Source organism: Peromyscus eremicus, chromosome 1, assembly GCF_949786415.1.
Source record: "Peromyscus eremicus chromosome 1, PerEre_H2_v1, whole genome shotgun sequence".
In the NCBI taxonomy this organism is placed as follows: domain Eukaryota; kingdom Metazoa; phylum Chordata; class Mammalia; order Rodentia; family Cricetidae; genus Peromyscus; species Peromyscus eremicus.
The window spans coordinates 31,244,586-31,260,000 of NC_081416.1; the positions used below are offsets into that span (position 1 = coordinate 31,244,586).

General features: G+C 41.3%; 1 protein-coding gene across 2 annotated transcripts in view; it reads left to right on the plus strand.

Annotated features, from left to right (window-relative positions):
* The window catches only part of Prkg1 (protein kinase cGMP-dependent 1), a 1,191,370-nt gene that overhangs the window by 851,330 nt on the left and 324,625 nt on the right, over positions 1-15,415 (plus strand). For both annotated transcript variants that reach the window (XM_059259056.1, XM_059259048.1), the window contains exon 5: positions 7,026-7,089. In XM_059259056.1, coding sequence (XP_059115039.1) covers positions 7,026-7,089 — 64 coding nt within the window. The remainder of the gene's footprint in view (positions 1-7,025; positions 7,090-15,415) is intronic.

The following is a 15,415-nucleotide window of genomic DNA, read 5'->3' on the forward strand; positions in this document are numbered from 1 at the left end:
CTAGTGCAAGTCCTTAGGAACCATTTGAACACATCTGTAAGAATTACTTGCAATTAACATGCAAATTGTTATAATACATTATTTTAACCATAAAATATTCTTCTCTAGTGGTTAGCATTCTGTCTGGAAGTTTGTTCTAATAATGGTTTGCCTTCAGTGTTTCAAACCAGAAAGCCCTGTCTTGAATTACCATTTACCAAAATTATTGGAATCTCAGTTGATGTCTTTTAATGCATTTGAGAAAATTCAACTCATCTATTTTCTGGGTAGAATTTTAAACTGACTATCCTCAGTTGTTTTGTTTTTGGAGTTCACGCTGCTGGCAGACAGATAATTCTTAGAAAGCAGATTAGTTACATGATAGAACTTATCTGGTGTTTAAAGAACAATAGATCTTTGAATTTTAAAGAACAGAGTGCTTTCAGACTAACTAATGAGCAGGAAATCACTTATTTTTTTTCTGTTGAATGATTTTTTCATTTTAAGTCCAGAACTGAATCAGATGTTACTGGTCATTTCTTATATTTTTCGTGCTTGAGCATGGTGTGTGTGTGTGTGTGTGTGTGTGTGTGTGTGTGTATCTGCTCTTGAAGGGTAGAAAGAGGCTTCAGGCATCCTTTTCTATCACTCTCCACCTCATTCCTTTGTGGCAGGGTCTCTAACTGAACCTGGAACTCATGCCTAGCCTAACTGTCAACCAGCAAGGCACAGCAGTTATTCTTTCTCTCACCTCTGCAGAGGTGCTGGGGTTCAGATGTAGGTGCATGGATACAGAGGTAGGTGCTGGGATACAGATGGGGGTGTTGGGATACAGATGTAGGTGCTGGGATACAGATGTGTGTGCTAGGATACAGATGTGGGTGCTGGGGTACATTGTGATGCTGGGATACAGATGTGGGTGCTGGGATACAGATGTAGGTGCTGGGTTACAAATGTAAGTGCTGGAATACAAATGTGGGTGCTAGGATACAGATGTGGGTGCTGGGGTACATTGCAGGTGCTGAGATACAGATGTAGGTGCTGGGATACTGATGTAGGTGCTGGAGTACAGATGTGGGTGCTGGGATACAGATGTGGGTGCTGGGGCACAGGTGTAGGTGCTGGGGTACAGATGTGGGTGCTGGGGCACAGGTGTAGGTGCTGGGGTACAGATGTAGGTGCTGGGGTACAGATGTGGGTGCTGGGGAACGGATGTAGGTGCTAGGATACAGATGTGGGTGCTGGGATCTGAGCTCTGGACCTCAGGCATACACAGCAGGTGTTTATATCTGCCAAACTGTCTGTCTATTCCCACTGATATTCATTTCTTAATGTTTCTTCTTATAAAGGATTCTTCATTTGTATTAATAAATGCTGCACAATTGTTTTGTGCTGGGAATAGAACCAGGGCCTTGCGCTTGTTAGATAAGTGCTTTACCACTGAGCTAAACCTACAGCCCAGCCCAATGTTTTGAAACATATAAAATTATAAAACATAATAAATTAAAAATGCCCTCCTAACTCTAAGTATTTTTTTATTTCATTTAACGTTCTGCACAGTTAAAGGAATACTATTTTTTCTCATGGATAATAGCTCTCATGAAAATGTAGCATGCTTTACATAGAGCATATATTTAAATAGAAGTTGTCATATAGAAGTAACAGGAGTTTTTAGGACAGTAGTGTGTATTTTCCAGAAATACTCAATGTGGTAGAAACACTAATTAATCTAACATCTCAGAAGTTGAAATAGAGTTCATCAGAAGAACAAGGAAGGGATGTGTTTTCCACCCTGCAGAACTCACGGAACCAGCTTTCTCTATCTAAGCTCTGCTTCTCAGCCTTCCTAATATGTGACTCTTTAACATAGTTGCCATGTCGTGGTGACTCCCAACCATAAAATGATTTTGTTGTTGCATCACAATTTTAATTTTGCTACTGTTACAAATCAGAATGTAAATACCTGATATGCAGGATAACTGGTAGGCAACCCCCCAAAAGAATCACAACCCACAGGTTGAGAGCCACTGCTCTGTTGTCTACTGTCCCTGCCAGCTGTTGAAACTGACTGCCTTCTGGAAATGAAAACCTACCTCGCTCAGACCAGGGCAGCAAGTCTGGCAGAACAGGTGGTCCTGGGTGAATTGCTATGCCTCTGCATAAACCCTGGAAATCCATCAATACGCTTTTCCCCTAAGTAATGGGAATTAGAGTGACAAATTAAGAGCAGAAAGTTCATGCTTGTTTCCAAGCAGCAGGCTAAGGCTTCTTTGAATGCATTCCCCTCGTCAACCTGAAGTTGTGCTGTAAATCGGGTATCAGACATGCGAGTGTACACACACCCATTTGTAGTCTTTATTCAAGCACTGAAAGCTAGCAAATGGGATTTTAGTCCTCAACCCCAGCTGGCACTTTCATTAGACTCTAAGGAAATACGCCATAATGAGTTTTAGTTAATAGTTCATTAGTTCACATACAAATGCAGTTTTGGCTGGCTGTGGTGGTGCATGTTGGTAAGGCTAGCATTTGGGAGGCTGAGGCAGGTGAACTGTCATGAGTTCAAGGCCAGCCTGGAATACAGCAGGAAACCCTGCCTCAGAAAACTAAGCAATATATAAAACAGCTTGGATAGGAAGGGTTAAGAGGGTAGTCTACAAGGGCCAGCAATGGTGCAGCATAGACTGGTTTGTTTGGATTAATAGCCTGCCAAGTTTACATAGAAACATGAGACCGAGGATCACAGTATTTGATCCTGAGGAGACTTATTCCAACATAAAACGGTCTTATTCTTTGGGTATATAGCTGTGCCCACTCCTTGCATTTCATCTCTTCTTTTCCTGCCCTCTAGCCATTTGTCATAAAGTGTCAATGAAAGAAACACCTCGAACCTCTAAGGAACAAAAGAGATGGTTTATTCTAGGGCCAAATATGAGTGACCATGGATGGCCCAAGAATGCAGATTTGGGTTTCACCAAATATCATGTTCTAATGAATTAGCAATTTTGTTACTTTTGGTGATGGGCACATCAGGTAGGTGGATTAGAGTAAGGCAGGGGAAACTGCTATAGGCTTCAGATACTATCTGACAGCATTTTTAGCCCTTCAGTTGGTAGAAACTAGGGTTTTGTTCTTCCATTCCATGGGAATTAACTAATAGTCCCAAAGATGTTGGGTCATATACAGAGAATGGTTATTAAGAGTGCTAAAGATGCCCTAAGATAATTTGGCTCTGAACTTGTCACATTTCAACCTCTCCACACCACTGAAGTTCTAATCAGTTGATCAGGCTTTGTAGTCCCAACTTCTTTCCAGGAATTCTCATTCATGCCGGTTAGAACATCTCAGAATTGTTCCCTTATGAAGCAGTCACAGTCAGTTCCTCCATAACTTCACCCAACAAGTACTGCTGAGCTTACGAATTATGAATCACACTCACACCATATATAGTTCTTGTGTTTAATGTGTTTTTATTCTAGCAGTAAACACATGCTATCAAGAAGAAATGCTATCTAATTACAGTTATAGTAAGGGCACAAAGGGGATGGGTATCTCTCAGAAGCAAGAATGTCTGTCTAGTATGTCCCAGGTTAGACCCACCAAGACTTTTCACTAAAGAAAACCAAAAAGAATTATGGAGGAGATCTTGACTTAGTAGAGGAGGAGCAGAGGACAACAGTTGTTGAATGAATACTTTCAGATCCCAATAAATCATCAATTAAAATATCTTAAAGGGTGGGTAGGAGCTAGAACGGAGGAAATGGTGTACATAGGAGAACCTGGGAAAAGGAGGTGAAACTGGTGGAATCTGGTGAGAGGAGACTGAAGAGGGAGAGAGTGATTGTCTACATACCACAGCTCAGGCCCTCAAAGTCACAGAAGTAAATAGAAGTGTGGATTGACCTAAAGTGTCAGAACACTAAGCTTTATTTGCAACATACTGTGGCTAGTTTTATGTCAACTTGACACAGGCTTGAAACATCAGAGAAGAGGGAACCTTGACTGAGAAAATGCCTCCAGAAAGAAGATCTAGATCACAAACCTGTAGGGTATTTTCTTAATTAGTTATTCATGGGGGAGGGCCCAACCCATTGTGGGTGGTGCTGTGCCTGGGCTGAAGATCCTGGGTTCTATATGAAAGCGGGCTGAGCAAGCTATTAGGAACAAGCCAGTAAGGAGCATCCCTCCATGGCCTCTGCATCAGCTCCTGCCTCCATGTTCCTGTACTGACTTCCTTCATGATGGACTAAGATAGGAAGCATAAGTCAAATAAACCCTTTCCTCCCCAGCTTGCTTTCAGTCATCATGTTTATCACAGCAATAGAAACCAACACAGAAATTGGTACAGAAAATGGGCATAGTCATGACAGACTTGACTATGGTGTTTTTGAGAGGAATGTAGAAGGTCTTTAGCACTTTGGGCTAGGAAAGTCAGTGAGTATTGAGAGCTTAGTGGGATGTTGTGTAGGAGCAAAGAAGATAGAAATGTTGAGAGCAGTGCCATAGAGGTCTGGCTTGTGAAGTTTTAGTGGGAAGCAAAGATGCTAGCAGGCCATTTGTGTGAAGAGTCTGTGGTGTATGGTCGGCTGGAACTGATGAATCAGCTGGGGTTAACAAGAAACCAGAACCTCTAAAGTAAAACCTTTGCTTTCCTAGACAATGAATGCTGGTCAGCTAGGCTGAAGAATCAGCTGTGATTAAGAAGAGACCAGAATCATTGGGGTGAAGTCTTCTGGGAAGTGTTTCCTTAGGGTTATTACACAGAAACTGTATTCCAGAGGCACCCAAGGTTGTACCTTGTGCTGGCAGCTAAACTTGGTAGTGTAAGCATCACCCAGGTGGTACTGGTTTTGAAGGCATGAAGGTGTCATGGGGTCAGCTGAGGCTTGGTTCTGTGTGTCAGAGGTAGAGTTCCTGGAGAGAGCCCAGGAGAGGCTATTGGTGAAAGTGCAGCCCGGGTGCAGCAAGAGACCCCTGTAACATGAATCTTAAAGGGTCTTATTAATACAAAATCCTAGAGCCAGATATTGGGGTGAAAGCTGAAAGATCAGAGAAACAGAACAAGCTAGCCACATTCTTACCTCTATGAAAGCCTCAGCCCCAAGAGAGTGAGTTCCTGTTTCCTCAGGCCATATACCCCTGTAACACAAATCTTAAAAGGTCTTATTAATACAAAAAACCGAGAGCCAGATTGTAGCTAGAGTTTTCCTGCCTTGCCCACAGTCAGGACAAATCTTTGTCACCCACCAGTCCCACAGCTGCTCAGACCCAACCAAGTAAACACAGAGACTTATATTGGTTACAAACTGTATGGCTGTGGCAGGCTTCTTGCTAACTGTTCTTATAGCTTAAATTAATCCATTTCCATAAATCTATACCTTGCCACATGGCTCGTGGCTTACCGGCATCTTTACATGCTGCTTGTCATCGTGGCGGCTGGCAGTGTCTCTCTGACTCAGCCTTTCACTTCCCAGCTTTATTCTCCTTGTCCCGCCTATACTTCCTCTCTGCCCACTGGCCAATCAGTGATTTGTTTATTGACTAATCAGCAACACATTTGCCATACAGACCATCCCACAGCACCAGATATTGAGATCAGAGAAACAGAACAAGCCAGCCATGTTCTTACCTCTATGAAGTCCTTAGCCCTAAGAGAGTGAGTTTCTGTTTCCTCAAGCATATATACCTTTTCTGCCCTGCCATCTTACTTTCTGGAATTAAAGGCATGTGTACTTCCCAAGCAAAGGTATGAGATTTCAAATGTTAGGATTAAAGGTGTGTGCCACCACTGCCTGGCTATGTTTCCAGTGTGGCCTTAAACTCTCAGAGATCCAGACAGATCTCTGTCTCCTGAGTGATAGGATTAAGGGTGTGTGCCACTACTGTCTGGCCTCTATGTCTAATCTAGTGGCTGTTCTGTTCTCTGATCCCACATAAGTTTTTTGGGGTACACAATATATTGGGGTGCACAATATAACACCACAGACTCCAGCATGTTAGAGATGCCAGTACCTTGGGATGACCCTTAACAACAACATCCACAATAGAGTGGAAAAACATGCAGCCAGAAGACAAGCTGTGTGTGCTGCAGAGAGTGGAACCAGAGAAGTGAAGAGTCCAGAGATCATGATTAGATCCCAGACATTTAACAGTTAGAGTTCAGTTTTGTTTTGATTTGATTGTGACTGTACCTTGGTTCTTTCCTCTTGAAATAAGAAAATATTTAAATTATTTTTTATTTTATAGGAGCCCATGGTTGAGAGACTTTCAGTTTTAAAAGAGACTTTGGATTTTTTTTAAAAAGAGACTGAACTTTTAAAGTGTATAAATTTATTAGACTGTGAGTGAGACTTTTTTAAGTGTGTAAAATGTTTTATATTGTGATGTTTATATAAATTTGTGATCTTGGGGATAAACAAGAAAGGAAAGGTTGTGGTTTAACAGTGATGTGTTTATGTCAAGTTGACAAGAGGCCAGTTGTCCTGGCTAGCTTTTTGTCAACTTGACACAAGTTAGAGTCATCTGAGGGAAGGGAGCCTCAATTGAGAAAATGCCTCCAGAAATCTTGCTGTAGACAAGCTTATAATGCATTTTCGTAATTAGTGATGGATGCAAGAGGGCCCAGCCCATTGTGGATGGTACTATTCCTGGGCTAGTGGTCCTGGGTTCTATAAGAAAGCACGTTGTGCAAGCCATGGTGAGCAAGCCAGTAAGCAGCACCCCTTCATGGCCTCTGCATCAGCTCCTTTCTCCAGGTTCCTGCCCTGACTTCCTTCAATGATGGACTCCATGAGGAAATATAAATCAAGTAAACCCTTTCCTCCTCAACTTGCTTTTGGTTATAGTGTTCATCACAGCAATATAAACCATGATTAGAACACATACCTTCTCCTTTCTAGACACCAAACACATTTCGATGACTTTAAGTTCTGCGATCATCATCTGTAGATCCTTAATCAAGAAATGCGTTTGCATTTTCCATGCAGACATATTTGTTATATCAAGCTGCCATGCAGGTGTTCACCATCACTCTCTGCTTTCTTTTCCAGCGTTCCCACATTCCAGAGCCTTCCTGACGAAATCCTCAGCAAGCTGGCTGATGTCCTCGAGGAGGTAACTGTTTTGATCCTTTGAACATCTTGAGATGGAAGGCAGACTTGGGGCCAGGCTGGGCTGCTTTCTTTCACAGCTCTGGGATGACATGTGTAAAACTGCTGAGAGACCTTGTCCGTTTGTCCCAAGCTCTGGGAGGAGCTGTAGATTTGACTTCAAATCAAAAACAGCTTAACACACCCAGCATTCATACACAGTTAGACACGGACATGTCAGTTATGGGGGAGAAAACGTTTCATTGTGGTAAATATGTTATTTTGATGTCTATAAATGATGCCCTGCACTTTTCTTCTTCTTTTTTTTTTTTGAGTAATTGTAGTTGTCATTCTGATATTCACAAGTTTACAAAAAGAATTCGTAGTTGAGTCCATATATTCTAAGCATGTGTGTATTTTGCATATATAATTTCATGCCTGAATGTGGAATGCCACAGGCTTTTCATTGAACCCATGGTGTTGAGAAAGATGAGAAACAGTGGGCTTGAAGCTCCTCATACCCCATGGAGACCCTGCTTAGAGAGGAAATGAACTTCTTCCACTCACACAGAAGATTGGCAGTGAATTGAAAGCACCCTGTTCCCTCGCTGATTGCAGGAGCTCCGACTAGATGCTCTTCCTGCACAGCTGAGTTCTTTCTAGAGAAAGAAGTAGAAGCACCCAGGTGCTTCTGGGTCTTTATTGACTGTGGAGAAAATAATTTCAGGAGGAACCATGTACAATAGCAAATACCTATAATCCCAATATTCAGGAGGCAGAGACAGGAAGAGCAGTAGTTCAAAGCCATTCTTGGCTACATAGTGAGTTCCAGGCTAGACTGAGCTACATGAAGCCCTGTCTCTAAAACCATAAAGAGCCGGGCGGTGGTGGTGCACGCCTTTAATCCCAGCACTCAGGAGGCAGAGCCAGGCGGATCTCTGTGAGTTTAAGGCCAGCCTGGGCTACCAAGTGAGTTCCAGGAAAGGCGCAAAGCTACACAGAGAAACCCTGTCTCGAAAAACCAAAAAAACAAAAACAAAAAAACCCATAAAGAATAAAAGAGAAAGAAAGGAGATGTGTTGGGGGGGTCCTCTTTCCCTCTTGGCCTGTCAGCCATCAGTCCAAGAGGGTGACAGAAAGCTTTGTTCAGGGCCCATGAGCATGAACAGAGGGAGGCTTCTGGGAGGCAGACTTCGGTGAATCGGCTCAATTTTATTCCAGAGTATAATGAATATATAGGATTGAGGGGCTTGGGGACAAACCCTAATTCACATTCAATGGTTGGCTTCTATTATAAGGCTTGGTATGTGGCAGTAGGGTCCTGTAGCAGAGCCCCTAGCACAAGTCTTCTCAGCAGGAATCTGTGCCAAGTGTCAAGCTAAAGAAGAATCAGGCATCTGGTTTAGAGACAGCTTTTAGGTCAGTCCTCCAGGCCCAGGGGCATTCTCCAGATAAGGCAATAGAGAACAGGAAGCTTTGCTGGAGATAGGGGGAGTTTCCATATAACCAAGCTTAGAGAAAGCTGCCAGGCTATGGCAGACTGCAACCTCTCACCAGCCAAGAATGTATTCCGACAGAGAGGAAAGGAGAAAAAAGGAGGAGAATAGCATACATCCAAGGCAAGGCAAGGGGGCATGTTTGGCCTTTGGGGGCTTTGGATTGCATTTTTCAAAGGATATAATCTATAGCTAAATATAAAAGGTTATGTAATAATGTTTTGATATGCTTATTTTTATCTGCATAATTTCTTTCATAAAAAGATGATATGGTGGCTTATGAGTGTGTTATACAAGTTTAAGATGAGAAAGAAGAACTGATTAAATAAAAACATTAAGTCACAAGGGGTCAAAAGAATTCTTACTACAAACACGGGGCAAAAAGAAGTGAAGACATAAGTTTAGACAATAAACATGCTCTTTAACCTGGTTAGTGAAATTTTCTCAGAAAAATACAGATTGATAGATGAGAAGAAAGCAAGGTTAAACTCAAAGGCCACATTTGTTTTGGACATGGTTTATCAGCTGCTTTAATACTCTGAAGCATTTCTGAAAAAAGAATAATCTATATGCAGACAATCTTCACCGTACTTTTTGTTAGTTGTATTAAAACTCTTGACTTCCAGTTAGCAAAATACTTCATCCAGGGACATGATGAGCTCTTTACCTTTCTCATGTCTCTTTAATTCTTCCTGCCTTTCCTTCCTATCTCAGTTTTAGTGGCTGACATTGTTCTCTGAAGGTGGTGGGCATATATGTCTTGTTTCAAGTTGTAAAGAAAAGAAATCTGTTATTTTGTTGAGGAAGCATAGATACATTGGTGGGAATCCTGGAACAGTACCAGTGGAGGCAAATCTGACCACTAAAGTAGGACATCATAGCTCAAGCAGGAAATATGGGGGAAGATGGTTTAAATTACTTTCTGGAAACAAGAATACATTCAAAATGCTGTGATGGAGCTCAGTTACAGACCACATGCCAAACAGGATGAAAGTCCTGGGCACTCTCTGTCCTGCACAGATGAAAACCAAATTCCTGACTGGGTATGGTATTGCCTATTCCAGCACTGAGAAGTATAAACAGGAAAATTATGAATTTGAAAACAGTCTAGGAATAGTAAACTCAAGGCTGTCCAAGGCTACATTATCAGACTGCATATCAACAAATAAAAACTAAAGGATAAGAAGAATGAGGGTGAAGAAGGAGAGAAGGAGAGAAGAAATGAATTCAAGAATTTGGAAGATTATTCAGCAGCCCAAGGGAAACCTGTGCTGTGGGATAATGCTGTTGTACACTGGTTTAATAAAACACTGATTGGCCAGTAGCCAGGCAGGAAGTATAAGTGGAGCGAGCAGACTAAAGGAATTCTGGGAAGAAGAAAAACAGAGTCAGGAGTTGCCAGCCAGACTCAGAGGAAGCAAGATGTGAAGGCAGGACTGAAAAAAGGTACCAAGCCACATGGCTAAACATAGATAAGAGTTATGCGTTAATTTAAGTGTAAGAGCTAGTCAGTAATAAGCTGAGCAAATGGCCAAGCAGTTATAATTAATATTAAGCCTCTGTGTGATTATTTTATAAAAGGCTGCAGGACTGTGGGTGAGAGATTTGTCCTGACCATGGGCCAGGCGGGACACAGAAAAACTTCCGACTACAAACTTGAGAAACAAACAACATAGTTAAGGGAAACATTGCATCACGGGTCGTTTGTTTAGGTTTTTTTGTTATTCAGTTAATCTTCATTGATTATCGCCCATAAGCCTTGAAATATAACAATAAAAGGCACAGTCAGTTCCTCATAGAGTTTACTTTGTAGAAAGGGAGATCCCTAATAATCAATCAGTAGTTATTCAGGCTATTAGACTGAGATGGAAGCCATTGGATTGCTTTAATCAGATCAATAGAATTATTTGACTTACCCTTTTAACACGGTTCCTATAGCTGCCAGGTTGAGCAAAGATGGGGAAATATTGGGGATGGCAGTAGAAGAAATGACGGTAGCTTTATTGACTGTCATAGAGGAGACTGAGAAAAAAAATGGCAGATACCGACGGACTTTGAGAGAAAAACTCAAAACTTTACTGTTGTACTGCATAGTGGAGGAAAACAAAGAAACTGAGGATAGCACTGAGGCTACTGACATGAATATGGGGCAAGGGGGGTTAGTACTAATGGGAATGGAGAGGGGTACATTGAAGTGAAGAGACAAGGAGCTGAAGGAGGAGGGGTGTGGGGAAATAGAACTCTTGGGGCCCTTGGCAGATAGATGGCTTGGAGAAGTGTTTGGCAAGGAGTTGTTGGTTGTCTGGGTGTTATCCTGAGGGACCAGATGTGGGTAAAGACTAGGCAGCGTGTGGAAGCTGATAGTAGCTCAACATTACTATGATAGCATGAATGGATTTGTGTGGTATAGTGCTGAGGAAAAACCTCAAACAAATAAAAATAAAGATGACCAAATGTCATTTGTATATGTTAAAGTATAAGAATATAAAATACTTGGCTTAGTAATTATAAACAAAATGTTACTAATCAGATACATATGAGTTGTTTCCTGTATATAAGGGGGGGGAGGAAGAGATCTATGCAGAAAAAAAGGAAAAATGAATAAATAGAGGAGCATAGAGTAAAGCTCTGATTGATTTTTAAGAGTTCAACTCACAGAAACAGAGCAAATGGGGACCAGTGGAATCTTTGAAAATGTCAGAAGCATTTTGTGCCTTAAAATTGAGAAGTGGTTCAAGGAAAAGTTCATAGAACTAGCTTTTGAATTTTGTTTAAATGACAAGGATAGAAATAGAGAAGGTTAGATGGACAGGGAAAATGGAGCTGGTTGGAGCCCAGGGAATACTGTGGCATGGGAAACAGGATGTCTCACAAGAGGATAGGCTTTTCAGGGGAGGCATGGCATCTCCGTACATATATAGGTGAGTGAGCTGATGCAGTGGCTGGAGCTATGTAAATTCTGACTGAATGTTTTGTTTCCTAGGTGATACAGAAAACAAGGACATAAACAGAATGGCAGTGGGGTAGACATATGAATGGCTTAAGGAAATAGATGGTGAGAGAAAATGGAAGTTTAGAAATATGATGAGATTGATGCATGGAATTTCTTATCTAAATTAAACAGCATTAAGAAAGATTAATTACTTAATTTAGAGATGAGGTTTTGCTTTATAGCCCAGGCTGATCTTGAACTCATTATCTTTCTGCCTCAGTCTCCAAAGTTCTGGGATTACAGGTATGCACTATTAGGCTTGGTTTGAGGGTTTTCCCCCCCTGGGATTACAGGTGTGCACTATTGGGCTTGGTTTGAGTTTTTTTTCCTCCACTTTTTTCTTTTACCTGGATTCAGGTTCAATAAGCAGATAACTGGACTTCACCAGGACTGTTATTTTTCCAAGAGAAGATGACTGATTGAGGGAACAGGTAATTGAGGACACAAGCAAGAATGATCAGAATGTTTGATTATGGAATTTGGATGAGGCCAGGCCAGTGAGAAGTCATCGGATCAGAGGACTTTAGTTTCATGAGTTGAGGAATTTTTGGAGTTAGATTGTAAGAGTGGCTGAACATGATAGTAATTAAAAGTATTTTTGTCTCTAGGTAGAGCCTATACTGGTAAATCTGTGGTCCATTCATAAATTCTTAGTTTGAGGCTTATTGAAGTAAGCTGTCCTATGATTTATTGATCTCTTTCATGTGTGACCACAAAGTGAACCAGAGCATGGCTGCACTTGACTTCTGTGCTCAAATATAAAAGAAATTCATCACAAGAAGACTGGATGTATTTCTCTCTGGATGTGCCGACCTGTAACCTCTGTAAATGGAAAACTGCTTTTTCCAGTGGGCCTTTCAGCTTCTGCTTGCCTTTGTAGAATACAATGAAGAACTCTCTGATGAATATGCACATACACACACATATAGGGGTATACATGTGTGGGGTATGTGTCTATTTTCAAAGAAATCAAACTGAAACACAAATTAATTGGACCCAAATCAACCTCTTCATAAAGCAAAACAAAACTAAGAGTCCGTGAAATCTTTTCATCATTTTCTTTCTTCTCCACAGCTGTGAAATATTTGTGCTGTCTTATGTAACAATAGCCATAATGCTCTAATGCAGACTACAAAATATTTTAGTGTTTTGTGCTGTATTTTCTTTTTCTTTCTTTTATTATTATGTGTGTGTGTATGTGTGTATGTGTGTGTGTGTGTGTGTGTGTGTGTGTGCATTCTATGTACCAGTTCTTGTAGGTGTATGCATAAATATCCATGTGTACAGGTGCATGGTGGAGGTCAGAGATAAACACTGGGGGTCTCCCATTGCTCTCCACTTACAGTCTCTCACAGAACTGGAGGCTAATTGATTCAGCTATGCTTGCTGGACACTGAGCTCTAGGGATCCTCCCATGTCCACAACCCCAGCACTGGAATTATAGGTGTGTGCTGCCATACCTGCCTTTCCTCTGGGGTCCTCAGATCTGAACTCTGGCCCTTATGCTTCCAGGGCAGGCACTTTTTGACTGAGCCATCTCCCCAGTCTGGAAGTCACATTTTCCAATCAGATGTTTTAGTGTATGTTTGGATGGCATAACCACAGAGCAGTGTATATCAAGAACAAATACAAATGTGAGCAGGTGATTCAGTCCCAACCATTTATTTTTAGGACATAAATATGAAGTAAATATACCAAATACAAAGTAGATATATAAATATGCTACCCAGTACAGACAAAATGCTTAACTCAGGTCGAATAAACAAGAACAATTAGAAGTTATTGGAATAACCAATCAGGTAACGTGAAACCAATCTGGAAGACAAAGGCAATAGCAACATCACTTAACATTACTTAGAATGTGCTCACATGATAATTAAGCTTTCTACCAATACCTAGAAGCCGAAAGAATCCCAAATTATTTCATAAGAAGTATCATTATAGCCAACAAATAAGTTTCCAGCTTCGCTTATTGGACAGATATTTGTGGAACACCTGCTATGTGCCAGGAATTGCTCTAGGCCTTAGGAGATCCAGGATCTCTCCCCTACAACATATGTTCTAGTGGAGGATATAGATAAGGAAGGAAGGCAAATCCCATCAAATGATAAGCCCACTGAAGTTATTGTTGAGAAAACAACTTTAGTCACGCATAGCGGTCCAGATGCTGTTCGCCTTGATAAACCCTGAGTCCAAACTTAAAATATGTACGAATGCAGGTTTAGGTCAAACTTATTTCAGTTAGACACTAGGAAAGGAAAGTAGGATTTAAACCAAGGTCTAATGAAAGATAATAGGGCTGCCCTGGAGAGAGGGAAGAACAGCTGCATGGTCTTAGTGTAGAAATGAGTTTACTGTTTTAACTGGGGGAAAAATTGTTAGAGAAGCCTTCTGAAAATTTAATATGATCATGTCATAGTGGGTATATAACTGAAATTTCAGAGCAAAAGGCTGACTGTAGGAGTCTCAACAGGCTAGTCCCAATATCCCAGCTAAAGAGAAGGATAATTGTGCAAAGCAGAGAAAGAAAATGTAATAATTTGGGAAGAACAGATAAAAGGGGTCTGATGATGTTAACTTCATTTTGGGAGTACTGACATGGAGTTTTAGGCTTAAGTAGAAAAAGAACTGGGCCATTGGTCAAAAGATGTGCATAATTAAGCACTTATGGCCAAGGCATGGTTGATCATTGTCTTAATTCTGGTTCTGCATGGTGGTCTCAAGAAGTCCTGATTGCTTAAGGGCAAGAGCAGGCTCTCAGATGATTACCCATGTTTCAGGGAGCAGTCTCTCATTCACAGATTATTGTCCCTATGGGTGTGGGAGGTCTGTCCCACTAAGTGCTGCTCATCCAAACTGAATACAGGTTTAGGACAATGACCTCAGGGGACTCTGGAACAGGACACTGTAAAAAAGAACTGCCAGTAGAGTGTTTCAGTTACATCTTGTGTAGTGAGACTAGAAGGGAAGCAAGGTAGGTGAAGCCCCGCCTCCCCAGTTGTCAGTGAACCGTCCTGAGTGAGTGGCATCCTATGTGCAGAGGGAAGCAGGAGGACTCATAGTGGGCAAAGGATGCATAAGGAAGGCAGAGGCGCCAGGCTCTCCTGTTAGTAATTACCTTGCTAAGTGCCCATTGTAGTTGTGTGCATGGTGATAAGGCATTTGCTTTCACTCTTAGCACAGAGGGAAACGTGATGCGTTGTCACTAATAAAGTGTTATCACCTGGTTATTTATTTATTCCGAGGTAGGGTCTCTTGTAGGCCCAAGGCAGCTTGAAACTTCTCATTTTCCTGCCTCCACTTCTAGAGTCCTGGAATGACACTACCATGTACTTTGGATGCAGTGCTGGGGTTAGCATGCAGGCCCTCCTGTATAAACCAACGCCCTAACTACTGAGCTACACACCAGTCTCTGGGTAACGTCCTAATCATTTCTTTGAGGATTTATGAGAAGAATCAATTATAGAAGATCACTCCAATTAAAAGCCTATTGCAAAATAACCAGCTGTGGTTGGGTAATATGTTTATGGTTTTCTTTCATATCAGCTACTTTATTCTCTATATTCTTTACTAGAAAAAATTAAACATAGACAGTAGTAATAGGAACTTAAAGAATATGGAATAGAGGGGTGGACATAAAGGTACTGGAATGATTTAGAGGAGTACATGTGATAAGAAACGAATAATATTTAGGAATTTTTGTTCTATAACTGGAAAGAAAGATGTATGAGTAGAAAGGGGATAGATCCAACAGAACCACATGATGGCTTGTAGGGTTTGTATTGGATACAGGAATTCTGTGAAGGAAAAGTATATTATCTCATTAAAGGGATAATTATTCACCCTATGTCATCAGCATGGCT